The sequence below is a fragment of the Mastigoproctus giganteus genome, chromosome 6 (assembly GCF_048544385.1).
Source record: "Mastigoproctus giganteus isolate SK-2022 chromosome 6, ASM4854438v1, whole genome shotgun sequence".
Lineage (NCBI taxonomy): Eukaryota > Metazoa > Arthropoda > Arachnida > Uropygi > Thelyphonidae > Mastigoproctus > Mastigoproctus giganteus.
The window spans coordinates 139,276,578-139,298,573 of record NC_143580.1 but is presented as its reverse complement, the minus strand read 5'-3'; the positions used below and the strand labels follow the sequence as shown (position 1 = coordinate 139,298,573).

General features: G+C 35.4%; 1 protein-coding gene across 3 annotated transcripts in view; it reads left to right on the top strand.

Moving 5' to 3' along the window:
• LOC150084618 (deubiquitinase DESI2-like) overlaps positions 1 to 21,996 on the top strand; it is a 138,397-nt gene that overhangs the window by 24,158 nt on the left and 92,243 nt on the right. For all 3 annotated transcript variants that reach the window (XM_090375355.1, XM_090375354.1, XM_090375356.1), the window contains exon 3: positions 11,111 to 11,183. In XM_090375355.1, the coding sequence (XP_090231481.1) occupies positions 11,111 to 11,183 (73 nt within the window). The remainder of the gene's footprint in view (positions 1 to 11,110; positions 11,184 to 21,996) is intronic.

Below are 21,996 nucleotides of genomic sequence, written 5' to 3'. Positions count from 1 at the left end.
TATGTTATTATTTATTTTTATTATTATTAGTAAGTACTGGCAACTGATACAAGAAAGCAAGCTCATACACCATCAGCCATAAAAAAGAAAAAAAAAAAAAAAACCATCACTCATTTCATCTGTCCATCTCCTATAATTCTTCCTTAAATTTATTCCAACTACCCACTTCCACAATGCCAGATGTAATTTGTTCTACCAATAAATTTTTTGCTTACATTTGATAGCAAATTTTTCACTCTCTTTTTCAATTTATGTCTCCATTGCTTATGTGTGTTGTCCAAGAAAGAGTTAAAATCTGAATATGTGATGTTGCTAAATGCTACTGTCACATAGGTTCTTGCTACACATGCATTGAATCAGCGACTTTTGTTATGTCCACCTGCCCATCAGCTTTGTAAGTTAAGGGTTTTGTTTTCACTGCTCTCAGGGTATCACATCTGGTGAGTATGGGCTTGGCACACCTAGAGTCCTGAGTGGATATCATCATTCTTCCCTTTCTTGGTGATTCTCTCTTCTACTTTTAACACTCACTCTCTTCCCCCCGATGGCGCCTCTGTAGCCAGGTGGGAAGGAGCAGCAGTGCGTAGCATACGCTTCTTGATTAGACCGGGGTTCGAGCCCGTCACCACCAAATACGGAGAGGATGCAGAAAGGTCAAGGGAATGACCACTGCATATTCCCGGAGCAATATGGCCTTAGTCGCTAATGCTCCTAAAAAACCAAACAACAACATCTCTTCCCCCCCCCCCCCGACCCCGGGTAACTCAGGGAATTTTTTTTTTTTTTTTTTGCTGGTGCAGCATAAGCCTCAGGCTTCCTTGCACCATGTAGCTAATAATAATAATAATAATAAAACATTTCGACGGTAAGGAAAATTTCATTTTTAGTGAGTTGGGGCAGTTTTCATTCAAAAAAAAAAAAAAATTCAAGTGAAGAAAATGAATTTATTAAAAGTGTAATGAGTGTATGGAAACAAAATAGAAGTGATTATACAGTTTTTCTTTTCTTTTTTTTTTTTTTTTTTTTTTTGTGATTCTTTTAAAAACATTATTCTGCAAAAATAAGTGATAATGATCTTTTTTAACTAGTCAGCAAGGAATAAAAAAGATAAATACGATTGTTCAATAAATTCTGTTTACGCGCGCGCGCACACACACACACACACACACACACACACACACACACACACACACACACACACACACACACACAGTTTGAAATAATTGAAAACTGAATCTTTCATAATAAAAAGTTAAAAGCAAACATCAGAGGTAGCAAAAAGCATATTCCTCTACATGATGCTTGAAATATAAAAAAATATTATAATGATAATTAAATAAAAATAATGCCAGCAGCATGGAAAAACAGAAGAGTGAAAATAGTCAAAATTAAACATAACGATCAAACCAACAGGGAGGGAAGAGAAGGGTAACAAGAGTAAAAATATTGTAGCAGAAACTCTCAAAGATAATTTAGAAAATCTAAATGCAAAGATAATAAAATAATAATCAATTAAATTTTGAATGCCAATTAAATAGAAAATTTAATGGGGCTCCTTCTGACAGGCACCAAGTTCAAATTTATGTGAAATATCAACAGAGATGTAAACCAACTACAATAAAATAAAACAAAAATAAACCAAAAGACTGACCATTACGCCCCATCTCAACAAAGGACCACAAGGCCAATAATGGTCAGGGAATTGCATTTCAATCGCCACAAAGGAGAGTCGACCGAAAGATCAGTCCACCATCCGATCCCCAGATCAAACTGCCAATTCAGAGGACTTGAATAGCGGTGGTCCTGATGCAGTGAAAATTAAAAATAGGACAGATACAAGGACTCAAATGCAAAGCCACACCACTGACAAAAAGTAATCTTAACCAGATTGTATAGACTAATAATAAACTATAGATGGCAACACAGGTGCAGCGTTAGCAAATAAGCCCACTACTGTCATGTGATATACATTATTTGAATAATGTTTGAAATAATTGAAAACTGAATCTTTCATAATAAAAAATAAAAAGCTAAAGTAAACATCAGAGGCAGCAAAATATGCTTTTTTGCTGTGAAAAATTTGCTATGAAGCATGGCTGTAATACTTGCAGATGAGAAACAGCTCCATCAGCAGCAGCAATTTACAACATAAACCCAAACAATGTGCTGCTGGGATTATTGAGGGAAACATGGCAGTAGCAGATGGGTGAGAAAATGAATTTGAGTTGTAGATAAAATTCAATTCCATTTGGTAATTAACATGTATATTAAATATAGTAATGCCTTTGGGGAATAAAAAGAAATGTCATTTATTGAATAAGCATACCAACCAACAAAACTGCATGAAAAAATTTTTTCATTCAACTGTGATTTGATAGACAGGTGAGCATAGCAATCCTAGAGATTCCCTGATGAGTACATAACAGGAACTAACTTGCCTTAGCATTTATTAGCATCAAGTATTTGGTTTTACCATACTAACTTCTAACATTTACTAGCAGTGTTCTCAAACATACCATATATTTCAATGAATTAAAATTTTCAAAAATATTTTATTACCAAAAATGTGCATAGGATTTAGGGCTGAAAAGCCTAAGATTGTTGGAAGAGTTTACTGTCATTTCTATACACATTAAACCAACCAAAGTTGTGCAGTGGCATCATTATGCAACATCTCATACTGTGAATTCCTTCATGAGTTGTCTATCTCATTATACCTTGAATAAATAATCAACTACTGGTGGCACTGCTCCTGCCTCACCGTGGTGGGGACAGAAATGTGGGAGGGGAAAATTATCCCCCCAAGGGCAAAAAGGAGCTAACCATGGAATATGACAATTATCCTCTGCTTGAGCAGCTCGGTGCTAATTATTCAATGTTAACAAAACTAACTGTGATACATCGCAGTCAGAAAGACTGCATATGGACGCAACAGGAATGCCCATCATTCCTTATCTTTCATTGTCAGTTGGACAATCTACGAGTTTGCTATTTCCCTTTCTTATACGGAAATGCTTAGAAAATTTGGTGGATTCACCAAAATGGTGAGAAGACTCAAATCTGGCGATTTATTGGTCAAAACTACAAGTTGTAAACATTTTGAGATTCTGCTGAAACTAATGACCTTTGGTGTAATACCCATACATGTTACCACACCTGCAGTGTTAAATACTTTAAAAAGGGATAATTTCAGAGCAGGGCCTGATGAACTGGTGCAGGAACTGAAAAGCCAAAAAGTTTTACATGCCAAATGCATCATGATTAGGAAAGATGGTGATGTTACTCCCATATACAATGTCATCCTGATATTTACCTATCTTACCATCCAGTGTCAAAACTGTCTGTCTCAACTGCTGGATATGACCTTATATACTGAATTTTATAAGATGCCACAAGTGCCAAAAATTTGGTCACTCACAAAAATGATTTGCTCAGGAGATAGTTTGCTCAAACTGTGGGTCAAAAGCACATATACAAATGGACTGCAATACTGAAATATAGCACTGTCCAAACTGCAAAGGTTAACATCCAATCTACTTCTAGGGAAAATGGGAAAAAAATTCAAAAGTAAAGGGTAGAGCAGAAATTTACTTATCAAGAGGCAGAGAAGCAAATTATGCTCAATGTGCCTAAACACACATATGTAGAAACAACCCAAAATATCAGTCAGTGGCAAAACAAACTGAAGTCTCAGTTCTTGCAATCATATTTATTGCAGTTTGGCCCGATCAGTACTATCATCCTCCTTGGAACAGACTCCCAAGGAACAGAAGGTAGTAGACAAAGCCAACGATACTTTAGTTACAATTCTGCTAATTGCCATTAATGTTTGCCTTCTCCAATGAAGGGTTCGAGCCCGTGACCACCAAATACGGAGGATGCGGAAAGGTCAGGGAACGACCACCGCATATCCCTGGAGTAATGTGGCCTTAGTTGCTAATGCTCCTAAAAACTAAATAACAAACAAACAATCTTCAATGAAGAAGGCAAACATTAATGTATTAATGAACATGGATAATCAATGGTATAGCAATTGCTTAATTTATCGGTACTCATCTCAATTATCCATGTATTTTCACATTGGAGTTATGGGAGTAGGAAAGGTAAAGACATTAAAAATGTAAATAATTAAAAATAGAAATTTTGAGGAATATTAGTAACTTTAAGATTAAGTCCAGAGGAAGAAGTGCACTGCCCATTCCCCAGTTGTCATCAATAAAATCACTATGTAAATGGAAACTAAAATCTTGAAAATTGAAACGTAAGAAGCCAATCAATTAAATTAAGCTGCCTTCAAAATTTAGTATGAGTGTGGTCAAAAGCTTTGGCTTTTGACCACAGAAACATACTCATTCACAATCTTTGGCTTTTCCTTGCATTCTAGACTTTCAATTGCTGCCAGATCATCATCGGTCCAGTGACCCCTTCTTCTTCAGCTTTTCTGCATCTCCAATAAAGCATTAATGGAACTGTTCTTTCCAGTGAATGCTCCAAGGAAGGAACCAGTGAGTATGCTCCATATTGAAAGATGAAGTAATCTCACTGCTGGTAATCTCAGTAATCTCATCTAAATTAGGCTTATTGGAACTTGTAGTCATTATGTACAAATGTGACAAATAAAAAAAAAAAAAATGCAAAAACAATTGGTAAAAATCGTTTTCAAATGAATGAAAAATATTAGTTAACATAATCTAGAGAAATCCTGTCAATGAACAACCAGTCATTTTTGTTTACAGCCTTCTTATATTTGTCCTACTAGACTTTGGAAACAAAAATAAGGAAGATATCAAAGGCCTGTTTCTGTACTTTAAAATAGCAACTCAAATTAGTTATCTGATATGAATAAAAACTGAATAGTAACAGGTTTGGATGGATACTAAATACAGACTATGAAAGAAAAGTTAAATGAGTGATTAACATCTGAAATAAAATTTAAATATGGTATTAGAATATAATAAATTAAATTTTAAATAAGTGATTAACATCTGAAATAAAAGATAAATATGATATTAGAATATAATAACTTAACTTTGATACATAGAGAAGAGTAGACAGTAGCATAGTACCAGCATGCATGAAAAGATTATCTTGTACAAAAAATATATGTACACAGCAGACTATCTATCCTTTCTTAAGAAGAACTGTGTGACAACTATGTTTTTCTTAATTTAACATTACTCTGAAAAAACTTAACATTGCAAATATTTTTTGAAGCACAAGAACTTAGAGCAGAGATACATTTGCTTCTCTTAGAGATGACTTTTGTAGCAACATTATATATATATTTTTGGATATTAAGTTTTCATTCGAAAATAAAAATTAGTGGCTCCCTTGTATTAAATTTCTGTTTTTGTTTTATATTAAAGTTTCTTTCAGATATTTTCAAGAGTGTTGTTTCCTTTAATTAAGCTTTCCTTTAATTAAATGGAGAAATTAAGAGTGTTTCTGTGAGCTTTTCAATTGAGAAAGCTTTCCTACCTCTGTACACTTGAATTATATTGAAAAATATATCCAAGGTTACCCACAGGCTTCATTTGAAATGTTTATAAAAACTTGTTTCATTTCACCAAACCTTGTCTTCTGCTTTTGGATGGTAGTTCTTTGGCTCTGTGAATAATTAATTATGTGTATGTTCATTGTGCTAATTGTGGCCTTTTTTTTTTCAGAGTTATCAGTAATGAGACATAATATGGCCAAGCTGGTTGTTTTAGTGTGCTTTTGTTGCAGAGAATGTGAGGAGCTTCAGTGCCAAGGAAACATTCTTATGTGCTTATATGGGTGCTTGAAGAACAGGGTTTGATGCTCTCAAAGAAATTAAAGAGGGATTCTTCAAGCACTCAGCCATCTAGCATAAAGCTGGATAATACACTTATGTAACACTTATGAATGTAACACAACACACTTATGTAAATACACTTATGTAACACTTATGAATGTAACACAACACACTTATGTAAATACACTTATGAATGTAACACAACACACTTATGTAAATACACTTATGAATGTAACACAACACAGTGAGATCCTCCAGAGCAGCCATAGTGCGCTGGTCCCACAGGAGGTAGCTGTTGTCAGTTAATCTATTGTCAGGGAAATGGGAAATATATTTTGTAAAAAAGATAGGTGTAACAGAACTGAAGTATGTTTGCCTGGGGTTGATGATGTTTTGGAGATGTTATTGATTAAGGGCATAAAAGGTGATATTATTGTACACATTGGTACTCATACACTACTTGACAAAGTTAACAGAACACGTAGGAAATGTGGTGTAACTCATGCAGCTTGTGATGGAGTATGATAAAATTTGGTATGGTGGTGTACCAATAGAATAACGATGAAGTGAAGAGACAGTGAGAAACTTCAGAGAGTTATAAGGGACATTTATAAGGGTTGTATAAGAATTACCAGAAAGGTTGCATTACAGAAGTAGGTGCAAGATGCTCATCAATAATGCTCATATAATGCTCAATAATGCTTCTGATACAATTCATTAGAGGGCAGCAGAGGTATTTGTTATCACTGAGACTAACTGATGTTATGAACAACAAATCCTAAATGGGTTATACTTTTCAGTAAAACCTATTTTCTTTCTCATTTCACCTAGTAAAAAAGTGTCTTTAATTATATATAATTACTTATATATAACATATATAGTTTAAAACTCTTCTCTGTTTTATTTGAAATTGAATGGGGTGCTCCTTTATAATATTGCAGAAGAGTTGGTTGGAACTACATTTTCATTTGCTTATGCTGATTTTAATATTACAATAGAAACTACACTTCCAGAGTGTCTTTAGAAAGGCTGTTAGCATATTTTTTCTGATAGTAGATCTATTGCTTCTTTTGACGTGGATTTAACTCATGGGTGGATAAGGTTGTGAAATCCACCCAATTTTGTCTGACTGCAATTTTGAAAATTATTTGAACACGTTTGTGGACTGTCCCTTTACTTGTGGAGGTGTCAAAGGCAAAATTTAAACAGATAGCTAATTCTTTTAGGGATAATTTTGCTGTTGGATTTGATTGGATTCCAAATTATGCTATGAAAATATACAATTTCTTTTTTCAGTTTGATTTGCTGTATGTTTTTGTTTTTAGTATTTTGTGAAGGAAGCAAATTTTCCCTCATCATTTGAAGAAATATCATATTGTATCATATTATTTTAGTCATGATTAGGGATCTTGTGCCAGTTTCCAGTGATGGTTCAAAGTCTGACAATCGAGTGGGTGCAGCTGCTGTCTTCCCTAATACAACTGTTTCAACTTCACTTCCAACTTAATGCAGCAGCTACACTGCTGAGCTTCATGCCATTAAGCTTGTTCTGAAAAATATCTCACTGATTCACAAAGTGCTCTTTTAGTTTTGAAAAGTACTTCCCCACCTAAAAATCCTTTATTAAAACTCATAAAACATGAGTTGATGCATCTTCATGAGCATCAGAAAACTTATCTTCTCATGGATCCCTGGCCACAGTGGTATTTCATGAAATGAATGTGCAGATGATGCTGCAAAACATCCTTCCAACATAGCCTCAACAAATGATCTAGTCCCATATCCTGATTATAGACATAATATATGAAGAACATCTATGGAATAATGGACACTTCTGTGGAAAATGCAAACAAATAACAAGCTATTTAAAATAAAACCTGAACCACAATTATGGACTTCTAGCCTTTGTAAAAATAGAAAAGAAGAAGTAATCTTAGCCAGAACTCGTATAGGTCACACTTACCTCACACATCTCTATCTGCTTACAGGAAATCTATCTATCTGTTTACAGGAAACGATCCTCTGCAGTGTGTGCACTGCTCGCAACCACTTACAATAACTCCTTGAATGTAAATTTTCAGCAATGCCCAACGAACGTTTTTTAGTTTCATTTCAGATCTACAACAACCTCTCTCTCTGAATAGCATAATAGGTAAAGAAGCAAATCTCTCAGAATTCGTTTTCTATTTAAAACAAATAAAAATGTATGACTGTTTCTAACTGCTGCTCAAGCAGTTTTTTATATAGAAAATAAATTGATTTGGGAGGCGCAATATGACCTAAGTAGCCTTTGCATCAGAAAACACCACCACAACAACAACAATCAGTTTCGAATCAGTTTTGAATGAGATTCCATAATGGAATCTCATTCAAAACTGAATTATGGAATCTCATTCAATCATTTTGTGTCTTTCATATTTGACTTTGTCAACCTGGAGGCACATGTGCAGGGTCTTTACGACCTTACAAGATTTCATTGAAGTAATTCTCTTCATCTATTTGGTCCACAAGCAGAAACTCCCAGTATATTTAAAGAAAAGGTACTGGGAGTTTCTGCTTTGGGTTCTCCATTGAAAATTACAGAAATCTCTGTTAGTTATCATGCAAAAGCAGAAAAATGCAGGATTGAGTTTTGCCTATTCTCGATAATTATATGCACATGTTATCCTAATTTTACACCAAACATCAATTGCTTCAAAATTGAGGATTAAAATAATAATGATTAAGAACATTAAATTGTTTCCATATAAAAATTAAAACTCCTCCACTCTGTCTACCTACATGGTTACATTGGAATATTGAACAGAGATATCATAAGTAAGTTTTCTGTTTATACTCCAGGATGACCACATGTTCAGAGGAGTTCACAAGATACAGAGAGATACAAGAAGCAGCACCATGTTTAGTAGTCACACCGGCTTGAACCATGGTCACTCAAAGAACATGCACTTATGTACATTCACAAAGCTATTTTTCAATTAAAACAAAATAAAACTGCATTGGTCTCCCCTTGATTGCAATAAAATCAAAGCTAGGGGCCAAAACAATATTTACAAAGCTAACTTATTCACCAGACTTTTAATATTTTCGTTATAAAGAAACATTAAAAAAAAGACAATTTATTGGAGGTAAACATAGACCCTCACTTATCAGAGATAACTTTCCTGTTTATCCCATGTCACCTCTTACCTTGCTTATAGCAGAATAATAAATTTAACTGCTTCAATAAAGAAGAATTTTCTGATATCTGCTTCAAAGATGTATGTGGAGTTAGCATACCAGGTCATATCCTGTCATTATTAACTGAATCACCATAGGAACTACAAGACAAATATCAATGTACTGTGGACTAGCATGGACTTTGTCGTAACACACGACCTCGTCACCAATTTCATATTACATCAAGGCTCAGTTAGCTCTAAAATATCAGCTTCAGAAAGTTTGAACAGCAGTTTAAATCCATTCAATTTTTAACAACGCTTCTGGCATTACAATATAAACATAATATTTTTACTTTTTTACCCTACTTACACATTCATTATAACTGCTTAAGTATGTTTTGTTGGTTGATCTCTTTTTTCCCATGCACATGTTTTTTTTTGAGGACTATTATATGTTTTAGGGGTGTGAAAGCGGAATTGCTGCCTGTATTTGGTCAAGTTTTGAATGAATTCCCTATCCTTCCCCTCCTCTCCAATTAGTAGTTTACTTGAAATTTTAGTGTCTCTTCTATGACTTCAGCAAAAACTCTTGTGCCTCCTCTGTTCAAATGAACACCATCTCTATTAAAAAAAATTTGTTTTACCAATCAGGACAGGCCAAGCTCAGTGAAACTTCCCCCATCCCCCAATAAGCCTTGCAAAGTCCAAGACTGCGTTAATTGACAATTAACTGCATTATTGACTCATAAGACACAATAGGAGATCTCTCCTATCATGTCTGGTTAGAATTGCATGCACAAGAGCATTTTTACCTGACACAACATTTTTGCAGTACGACCTTGTACATCTCATCTCATATTATGTATAGTCATACTTCCTTTAGTCCCCTTAAGAACTGACAGATGATTTGTAATGTCCTTAATCTTAGCACTGCACATAGTCTAGTTCTGTTCCATCTTTCTATTTTTATAGAAAATGTTCTTGGTTTTTCCTTATGCTAGAATCTCTCAATAAAATTACCTCATTATGAAACAGATTATTCAGCATATGATGATCCATTCTTAAAGTTGGGTTATTTGGGACGCTTCAGATATACTGGATTGATTATCTGCTGAATCCTCAATTTTAATACTTTCTATGCATTTACCTGCACTCAGAGGCTCCGTTTTTTCTATTAATATGCCAAACTTGAATTTGTTTGCTTTTAAAAAGAGCTCAGATTGGTCAGTAGACCACAGTCATGACAAGCCAGCATTTCATTATTCACTGTCTTCTGCTTCCCCTTTGTTCCTTTCTCAGGAATCATATCTCTAGTCATAACTGCATTTCTTCCTAGTATTAATGATTTATCTAGATACTTTTTGCTGAATAATTTTCTATAGAATTCTTACTCAGAAAGTTCCTGCCAAAATTACTGGTATAATGGTTGCATTTATAACAAATTATAACTATTTAAATTATCTAAAAACAAAAATAAGCTAGCCTTGTGATTAGTTGTCTTAAGCTATTTCTTTACTTTAATTTCAGCATTAGTTAAGCAAAAAAAAAAAGAAGTACATACCTAGTCTTCAGAAACCTTGCTTACAACTTGCAAAGTTTCTGCCAAAATTATGGAAGTAATGGTTGTATGCATTTTAATTTATAACTATTTAAATCTTTAGATAAATGCAAAATTAAGTAGCTAAATGATTAGATTTTTTTTTTAGATTAGAGTAAAATGATTAGAATTTTTTTTAAATGATTTTAGAGTACTTTACTTCAACTTCACTTTTTAATATAAAATTAACAAAAAAAAAAAAAAAAAACTCAGTTATTGCAAAAACTTAATTTCACCAACTCACAACACAGCAAGGCTATTTGGATTTGTTAGAATGCAACCACTCCAGATAGCCTTGCTGGCAGAATATTTTGTTTGGAGTGTGTGAAGCACCCCTGGCGACTTCTCATAAAAATTTACAGGCTAGTACTAGCTGTTCAGACACTAGCCTGAAGAGCTAATACTAATCCTAAGTTGGTGAATGCTCCATAATGAGAGCACTTTGTTATTTGCAGAAGGAGTTTTTTTCTTTTTTCTGTATTGCTGAAGTTAGAAAAGATGGGAAATGATCACCCAATTAGCAAGCCAACTGTGAACCTTCTTAATAAATAAATTATTTTTTATTTCTGTTTCTAGTATTGGATTAACCACTATACCTCACCTTTGGGATTGGGTGTATTTCATTCTGGTGTTGAGATCTATGGAGCAGGTAAGTGATTTTAGTTTAGAAAGTTGGTTTAAAAATTAAAATGACTATGAAATTTATAAATTATTATGATGCTAAGATTTTTTGTAAATTATAATTTGGATATGGAAATTGACTGATTAAATAAAATATAACTTTGATAATTGAGAGCTATTAAATGCTCAATAATTCCTATATTCTATTATATTATAAATCAACAGGGATTACCTTTATTTTAGATATAGGAAGCTTCTTTTCCAACTCTCCTAGTCCAACTCACTAATAATTCTTGAGGATGGCGATATCTATTTTGTAAAGCAGGTGGGACATCTTCCCCACTGTCAAGAACCGTAGTGTTCAGACCGTGCGGTCTCATCAATGAGCGCTCATGGCTGCTGTCTACAAACACCATACTTCTGGCAGCATGGAAACCATTACTTGGATTGGCATAAAATTAGATTTTGAGGTCTAAACTGTTTAATAAATATGGACCGATTATTTCTTTTGGTCCTGTAGCTTGACTTTAGAGTTAAATTTAGGGGTCTAATAAAATTGGATATGGGGGGGGATTATTCTCTACATTCCTTAAGTCGGACTAGAACTTTTCGGGAGTCATGTTCACAGGAATGGAGCAACTCACAATTAATCCGAAACCTTTGTCTTATGTTGTAGTGTTTGTTCTTCACGCATGTGTATAAGTGACCAATCGTCGGACAATAGGAATGGCCTACGGATATTGATTGAAGTTTCATGTAGTTTCATCTCTAAGGTTTCTGCAATAAGTAGTTTGTGATAGTTGTGTTGAATATTTATAATTTTTGTTTCATTAAAGCTGAATGAATGTCGTTCATTTATTGCGTGGAACGAAAGTTCCGATGCATTTGAACGACCCGCCCGCACAGAAGCTTCGTGTTGTTTTGCTCGAAGCTGTGCCACTCCCATGGTAGATCCTACATAGACAGCGTCGCAATTTTTGCATGGGATGCTGTATACGAGGTCATGCTGTGATTGGAATGTGGTGTTTGAAGGTCGATTTCTGAAAAATGTGTATAATTTGTTCATGGGTTTTGCTATGATTTTCATGTCGGTTCCCTTGCATATTTGATTAAGTTTATTGTACCAGTGCTCGACATATGGAATTGTGATGAAATGTATTTTGGTCTTGTCAGATTTTTGTGCAATGTTTGTTGTGAGGTTGTTGTTATTTATTTTATCACAGGCTATTGTTTTGACTTTGTTTATATAGGTTAGCTGGTAACCCCTATTTGAGAACCTTGTAGAATTAACTACAAAGTTCTCAAATAGGGGTTACCCTATTTGAGAACCTTGACAAGACCAAAATACATTTCATATCTGACAAGACCAAAATACATTTCATCACAATTCCATATGTCGAGCACTGGTACAATAAACTTAATCAAATATGCAAGGGAACCGACATGAAAATCATAGCAAAACCCATGAACAAATTATACACATTCTTCAGAAATCGACCTTCAAACACCACATTCCAATCACAGCATGACCTCGTATACAGCATCCCATGCAAAAATTGCGACGCTGTCTATGTAGGATCTACCATGGGAGTGGCACAGCTTCGAGCAAAACAACACGAAGCTTCTGTGCGGGCGGGTCGTTCAAATGCATTGGAACTTTCGTTCCACGCAATAAATGAACGACATTCATTCAGCTTTAATGAAACAAAAATTATAAATATTCAACACAACTATCACAAACTACTTATTGCAGAAACCTTAGAGATGAAACTACATGAAACTTCAATCAATATCCGTAGGCCATTCCTATTGTCCGACGATTGGTCACTTATACACATGCGTGAAGAACAAACACTACAACATAAGACAAAGGTTTCGGATTAATTGTGAGTTGCTCCGTTCCTGTGAACATGACTCCCGAAAAGTTCTAGTCCGACTTAAGGAATGTAGAGAATAATCCCCCCCCCCATATCCAATTTTATTAGACCCCTAAATTTAACTCTAAAGTCAAGCTACAGGACCAAAAGAAATAATCGGTCCATATTTATTAAACAGTTTAGACCTCAAAATCTAATTTTATGCCAATCCAAGTAATGGTTTCCATGCTGCCAGAAGTTTGGTGTTTGTAGACAGCAGCCATGAGCGCTCATTGTTGAGACCGCACGGTCTGAACACTACGGTTCTTGACAGTGGGGAAGATGTCCCACCTGCTTTACAAAATAGATATCGCCATCCTCAAGAATTATTAGTGAGTTGGACTAGGAGAGTTGGAAAAGAAGCTTCCTATATCTAAAATAAAGGTGTAATCCCTGTTGATTTATAATAAAATATAACATATTAAGAAATAATTACTTTTCTTTTAATTGTATTTATACTGAATATACAGCAAAGTATAGAAGAGATTTAAGGTAGCCATCCCAAAGGGAAACATGGATGCCATAAAATTGGACTGTCAGGCCATCATTAGATTTCTAACAAACGTAGAGAATGTACCAAAAGTTATTCATGAATGCAATAACTGCAAGAGCTGTATATGACAGTACTGTCCCTGTTCCAGTACCAGATAAAATTTTGGTCTAAGCACATGAAGTGGAGTTGAGAATCTGTTGAAAATATGTGGTGACCAATGGAAGTGACAACCCCAGAAATGTGCCAAAAAATTGAAGATGTGATTATGCAGGATAGATGGTTTTAAAGTGTTGATGATCACTGAAGGATATAACTTTTCTGATGAGTTAATGCTGACCATCTGTAGCCTTCGTAAGAACCTATAACACCACTCTGTGGTTTTTGGTGTTTCTAAACTAATAGCTGTTTTTAACTCAGTTTTTTTATGCTGATTTCAGAAATGTTATTAATTTTTTTTTCTGTCACACACCATTTTCTCACAAATCACTTACGTTGATGTCGTGAGTTGTATTATTGAATGTATTAAGTTAGGAGTAAATGCTGGGAATTTGTAAACTAAATTTTCGCATGTTGGCAGTACTGCCTTCAGTCATCTGTTTCTTGACCTTGAGAGCTACATGCAGTAGTGTTTATCAGTGTGAGCTCAGTTTCTTTTTGAGGTTATTGTGTCAAACTTGTGCTTAAAAGTGAGCCTACAAACCACTGTGCTGACTGTTACTTTTGCTTAGTTAATGCAGATAGATTGCAAAGGGCATTGTGTATCCTAATATTCCATCTGCCATTAGACCTGTCCCACATGGAGATAACCTGACGATTTCATCCCCTCCACTATATTGGAGAATGTACCAGCGGAGAGTGCTGAAAGTGAATCTTCTGAAAATGAAATTGAAGTCTACATACCTGGAGACATTGAGTCCAGCCCTCAACTCTTTTCACAGTGTGAACTCAATAATCTGGTAAGGAATTTAAATTTACCAAAGGAATCTGCAGAGCTCCTTTGTTCTAGACTTAATTAAAAAAAATTTCTAGCATATGGGACATTTTTCTCATGGTATAGACACAGAAAGAACCAGTCCCCTACTTTTCTGAGGATTCTATAATTTTTGCAGCAATATAAATGACTTAGTTACAATTGTACACAGTGAAGACTTTTTATTGACTCATCAAAGAGGATTCTCAAAGGTGTGTTGCTCCACGATGGAAATAAGTATAGGTCAATTCCAGTAGCTAACTCTGTGCATTTGAAAGAAATATATGAGAATTTGAAGTGAATTTGACAAATATTAAGATGAAGAACACAGTTGGTTACTGACTTTAAGGTGATAGGCATGTTACTTGGATAGCAATCTGGCTACACAAACATTCCTTGCTTTTTGTGTGAGTGGGACAGTCGGGCAAGGAGTAAGCACTGGGATGTCAAGGTCTGGCCAAATAGGAGCAGTTTGTTGCCTGGTTCAAAGAACATAGTTCATAAACCACTGGTGGACCCCAAAACTGTCCTGTTTCCACCCTTGCACATCAAACTGGGTTTAATGCAAAAGTAGAATGCAAAGGTCACAGTTTCTGAAAGCTTTACCTCAGGAAAGTCTCTTCTTCAACTACCTTTGTATTAAATTCCTATTAATCACCTAAGAGAAGCTAAAACAAAGTACAGTAAACCCCCGCTATTCGCGGGGGTTACGTTCCTGAGAAATGCCGCGAATACTGAGTTATGGCTCCCATAGTAATAAAGACGTTCCGTTCCAAAGTATGAAATATATAAGAAAAACTAGTCTAAAATTTTGTCTATGTATGTATTATATGTACCTTCATAATATGACTATGTACATAGACAGTACAAATTTGTATATAGTGAAATGCAAGCATATGGCATCGAAATGAAAATAAGAAACAGTTTAATATTAAATGTAATATTTATTAGAAATTTCAAACAAATTTCAAACCAGCACCTTTCCTAGCTAAAAACTTATCCCGCCAGTGCTATCACCAGTTTCGCTAAAGTGTTGATAAAGGAGTTTTGCCTTTTCACGAATGATGAATGAACTTAATGGAATTTTATTTTGAATTCGGTCTTCTATCCACAGATCCATTTTTAATTTATAAGCATATAAATTAAAAGAAAACGACGAAACCTTCCATGAAAAGTGCATAACACATACTGAACAAGGATTAGCGAGAAACATCCACGCTCGCGATTTTGCCACCCCTCTCCCCCCACCCACTGAGCGCTGTTTTGATCGGGAAAGATAATTTTAGCCACGCCCATGTTTTTTTATGGCGGAAAATGTTCACGGCGCTTTAAAATTCACATTTTTTTAGGTTTCATTTTATATTAAATCAGCGACCGTGAATACGCGAAACCGCGAATACAGAGACCGCGAATAGCGGGGGTGTACTGTATTTTTGTTGGACCTCAAATTCACAAACTGATGAGGTGCAGAGATTTTGAGGAAACTATGAATTAAAGAGAATAACAGGCACAAATTAGTTTCAGGTCTGTTGTTGAGAACTTCTTAGGGAACAACAAGGATCCAGACTACAAGAATATAACTGTAAATATGTTGGCGAACTTCAAGAAGCTTGGCTGCAACATGAGTGTAAAGGTACAGTTTTTACACTCCCATATCAACTATTACTCAGAAAATCTAGGACGCATTAGTGAAGAACAGGGTGAGAAGTTTCACCAGGTCATTAAAGACATGGAGATGAGGTACCAGAGGAGGTGGAATGTCACCATGATGTCTGACTATTGCTGGATGTTGAAGAGGGACTGTAAAATAGAAGGATCTGCAAGAAAATTAAAGAAATGAAAATTTGACTCAATGTAGATTGGTTTTTAAGACGAGATGTTTAGTTTACTTTTTACTACACGTCTCATTTTAATAGTGTTTTTCAATATGTATGTAATTATAAACATCTGGTAAAAGTATCATTTTGTTATAATTTCAGTGCATAAATTCTGCCAAAATTAATAAAAATTTGTGAAAAATCAAATTTTCTTTTGTGATTTGTGAAGAAACCTGATGTGATGAAAACAAACAGAAGTCATTTCTGAAATCAGCATTAGAAAATGATTCAGAAACACCCTTTTGAGAAAACATCAGTGAATTTTTTTCAAAATGCAGATTAGTATAATAGTTTAGTACTCTCTATGGGTTGAAAGTTAAGAAGGCAGAAGATATTTGCTTGTTGGACATTAATTTCTGTAGATTGTAATCTTAAGGAATTACATAAGGTAAGTGATCAGGGTGCAGTGAAGTGGCTCTAGAAATGGTAAGATGTGTGGGACAAGCTGGGCTGCAGTGTATGCATGCAGTAAAGAACGTAGTATGGGTGGAGAAAAGAATAGTGGGGTGGATATAAAAAACTTATGTTAACATTATAAGATTTTAAATATAAATATATAAAAAAACAAAAGTAGGAAAAGTCAGAAATATAGCAGGATCACTCTGACTAGTCACTACAAAAATTATAGTGGGATCACTGAGGCTACAAAAGAGTAGTGGAGAGGAGAGTACGACAAAAGGTTGAAAGTGAGATGAGAAAAATATCAAAGTGGCTTAAGAAGAGATCCATCAACCCACCTTAAATTTTGCTATGTGAGAAAAAGATGGAAAAACATGAGTATGGATGGGATCTATGCAGGACTGTTTTTGATATAGAAAAATGCATGTGGTAGTGTAGAGAAAGGAATGTTATGGGAAAAGTCTTTAGGAAACAGAGTAGGAAGGGGGTTGATAGAGAATATTAAAAGTCTGTACTTTCATATGGTTTGAAATTAATAATGAATTGAAGTAGAGAAGTGCAGTCTTACTTCTGCTGTTTGTACTTGTAATGGATGGTATTGGGGATGCTGAGGGGAAAAAAGGATTAGATTGAAAAAAATGAAAGTGATGGTGTTTGCAAATGATTTGTTGATTTATGGGGATGGAGAAGTTGTAGAAACAGGTAGAAAGCTGGGTGAAGAAAGCAAAGGGATGTAATTTAAAGTTTAGCAAAGTAAAAAGTGATGCAATGATATTGACAAGAAAGAAAGAAGAGGGGATTAACATCTTTATTGAGAGAAAGAAGATAGAAGTGGATAGTTTCAGATATTTTGGAATAGAATTCATAGAGTTAATTAGAAGAGCAGATCAAGGAAGAATGTTTAAATTGTGTAAAGGAATTTGGAGAAAGGAAGTATCTTTGAAGTTCAAAATGACACTCTATAATGTATTATGTATCAGTAATAACCTATGGATCAGAATTATGGGTAATATGGGAGAGGGATATCAGCAGAATGCAAGCAGTAGAAATAGTTCTTGAGAGGGGGTTTGTGGAAAGATTGGGGGGAGAGAAAAATGATTATGAGAAAAGATTAAGAGGGACAGACAGATGCTTTTCACATCTAAATAGAATAGAGGTTGGCTGACTGCCTGAGAGGAACTGAAGAGAAATGCGGAGAGGAGTTAGCTGGAGGAGGGAGGGAGGGAGAGAGAGAGAGGGGGGGGGAGGAATGTTGGAAGGACAGTGCTAAATGGAAAAAATTGTTTTCATTACCAATCTGGGAAGAAGCTGGAATGGCAATCAATAATTAAGTACACATGAAAGACAGTTGCCCCAAAGAACAGAAGTAGAAGGCATAAATGAAGAAGAGGAAAAAGTTTTTCTCATGTTTTTTTTTTTTTAATGAAAACTCCAAACACAAAAGGTATTAGAACCTGTAATACTTAGCTGTGCATAAGTTGAAGGTTGAGAAAATAGAAGATACTTATTCACATTAGACTTGAATATCTGTAGATTTTCAGGAACTACATGTAAAGGAAGGTTGTTCCAGAACACTGAAGTTGAAGGGATAAATGAAGAAGAAAAGTTGGTTCTGTGAATTTGAAGTTAGACAACATGCATGTTGACTGGTTGCAGCATGTGCTTGGACTAGCTTGGGGGGCTGAAGAGAGAGAATTACAGAAGCCAATTCAGAAGAACAGTGCCCATGGAAATATCTATAGGAAAGGCATTTGGCAGAAACAGAAACATTTATTAGATAGAGAGTGGAGAGATTTCATAAGAGATGGGTCATTAATTAACTTGAGTATCCTCTGTTGAATGAAGTTTATCATTCCCATATCTATAGTGGTGTCCCCAAAACCTGAGACAACGTTTGGGGACATCACCATAGATGTGGGAATGATATTCCATGGTAGGGTAGAGTTGTGCAAAGTGAGTAGTTATTTAGAAGAAAAAGTAAAGCAGAACTAAACAGAAAAATCCAGTTTTTTTAGAAGTGGAGGAAGCAATATTTGTGAGTGCTTATGCCAAGAGAGAGCTTTGAAGTGTTAAGGTAATCTTTAATAGAAAAAGATGTGATTTTTTGCAGAAAGCAGTAGATTCCTTTTTGCGAGATATAAGACAGAACTGAGTTTTAGAAGGATTGAAATCAACTAAATTATCTTTGTCCCACTGGAGAATACCTGTAGATCAGCATTTAGGGAATTGGTAGTGGATATTTGAGAAGTTTAAGCTGTTTGTGCAGGGTAAGTTTTCTCAAACTGGAAGATGGAATGCACTATGCTATCATCAGCAAAACTATGGAAGTTTCCAGTCAGTGGAAGAAGTTTGTTAATATTCTTCTTCAGATTGCGTGTTCAATTTGAACGTTGAAGACCCACATTTTCGTGCCAACTCTGTCCCTTGCTTTGTGAAATAGTTCTTGTGTTGAAATACCCCCCTGTCCATTCTTTGATGTTATCAAGCCACTTTTTTCTTTGTCTTTCTTTTTATTCTTTTTTTTGCCCTTAATCTTCCCCTGCAGTATTAGTCTCTGCAGGTCATATTGAGGGCCTCTTATAATATACCTGAGATAGGCCATCTTCCTCGTTGAAATTGTAGTTAGTAGTGTTCTTTTGGTCCTTGCCCTCTTTAGGATCCACTCATTGGTGACTGATCTGTTCATGGAATTTTGAGCATTCTTTTGAGTATCCACATCTCGAAGGCTTCCAGTTTCCTGATTTCTGCTTTCCCCATAACCCAGGTCTCGCATCCATATAGGAAGGTTCTCTATGTGTAGCATTTGGCCATTCAATGTCTTTTCTGGAAATCCAGTTTAGTGTCACAGAGGAAGTTCTTAAGATCTTAAATACCTCTTTGGCCATACTGATTCTGCTTCTGATTTCTGTGTCTTGGTCATTATTATTTATAAAAATCTTCCCTAGATATTTAAAGCTATTCACTTGTTTTATGGGGAAGTTGCCCCAGCATATTTTGATTCTAGGTGAAGTGTTTTTACTTATAACCATAGTTTTGGTATTTTTGGCATTAATTGTTAAGCTGTTCGTTTGTTTTACAACTTTGTTGAGGGGTATTTGTAACTTTCCTCTGATGTTGCAATGAAGGTAGTATCGTCTGCATATTGCAAGCTAGTGATAACTGAACATTAACAGTAATTCCTTCTTTAGACTCTTGTATTATATCTATAATGGTTTTGGCATAGAGATTGTACAACATAGGAGACAACACACAACCTTGCCTCACTCCCTTCTGGATTTGTACCCAGAGTGTGTTTTCTCCCTCTACAGTGATTGCTGCTTCTTGATCAAGATATAGTATCCTTAGTTCCTTGGGATCAATGTTTAGTTTGTTCAAGAGCTGGAATAGGATATCATGTCTGAAGCAGTTGAATGCTTTGTTAAAGGCAATGAAGCAGACGAATAGGTTCTGCTGGTGTTCAGTTGCTCTTTCTAACAGTATATTCAGAGCAAATATTGCTTTTCTTTTGCTAACCCCCCCTTTTTAAAACCGATCTGGTCTTTTCCAATTTGCTCTTGTATCTTGCCTTCAATTCCTTCAATTCATTAATATATAAAAGGAAAAAAATAATGGGAGAAACAACTGAACCTTGGAACACCAGTATTATTGGAGAAGTTAGAAGACATAGAGGCATCTACCATCACCCACAGAAAGTTACCAGAGAGGGGGGGTTAGCAAAAGAAAATATTGCTTTTCTTTTGCTAACCCCCCCTTTTTAAAACCGATCTGGTCTTTTCCAATTTGCTCTTGTATCTTGCCTTCAATTCCTTCAATTCATTAATATATAAAAGGAAAAAAATAGTGGGAGAAACAACTGAACCTTGGAACACCAGTATTATTGGAGAAGTTAGAAGACATAGAGGCATCTACCATCACCCACAGAAAGTTACCAGAGAGAAAGTGGATACCCAGTTACAAAAACATTTGGCAATCCGTAAAATGGAAGCTTGTTTAGAACTTCATGCCACAAACGATCAAAAGTCTTCAAATGTCAAGAGCAACTGCTTGAGCTTCACCAAACTTTTCCATTGAATTTATCTATAGAGGGGCAACGTAGGCCACTGGACCACCACCGATGGATTCCATATTGGCTATCATTGATCATATGGAAGGTTTCAAGATAGTTTAGGAATTGGATTTCTTCATTACTTTGTAGAGGTAAGTGCAATGACACTTTTTCACTTTAAAATGGTGAAGATGGCTTTTTTCAATCACACTTTTCTTACTTGCCACAGGCATCTTTTGGTGTGGAGTTATTCCGGTCACAGCCACCATGCACACTAACAAACGCTTGTAGGTGGTAGATGACTTTCATCAACCGGTGAAATACCACCACTTTGCTTATTGGAGGCTTGAAGTGGTGAAACCCATGTTTAGTCTCTAGAGCAAAGTTTCCGGCATCCCCCCTCCCCCCATACTTCTCCTTCAACCCATGCACGGTACTTTTTTTTTTTTTAACCCAAGCACGGTACTAAGTACTATAGGTTCTAATACCTCTCATGTTTGGGGTTCACATAAAAAAAAAAAAAAATTGGATGGGAGGAATTCGTCACCCTTTTTTTTAGCAACTGGCTGGATATGAGCAAATTTCCAAGCAGAAGGGAAAACACCAGTGGAATAAGAATATTTAAAAAGGCAATACAAAAGCAGTAGTAAACTTAGGAGCACATGTTTTGAGAACAAGTGGAGAAATGCCGTTAGGATCTGGTGCTTTCTTGGCACCCAGATTGTTCAAAATTCTTGCGACAGAAAACCAAGTGGAGTGTACTGGGGATGGAGGAGATGGTTTACCGAGATCATCAGTACAAGAGTTAGAAGAAAAGTGGGATGCTAGTAAGTCAGCTTTATCTTTATCTAAGGAAGTAATAGAACCGTTAAGTTTTAACAGCAGTGGAAGTATAGATGGGCAAAAGTTGCGTCCTTCTCCAGATTGCATATTATAAATGTTAAGAATTAGTACTGTGACTTGTTAAGAATTAGTACTGTGATTTAGTATATTTCTATAACACATATATAACACATAATGTCGCGATATTGGTGATCCAGGTGGGTCACTGAATGCTGTGGAGATGATTATAAAATTAAGCAAGTTAGTTAACGTATGCACTGCATTATGTGTGCTTTCTAGCATTCATTAAAAATCTGTG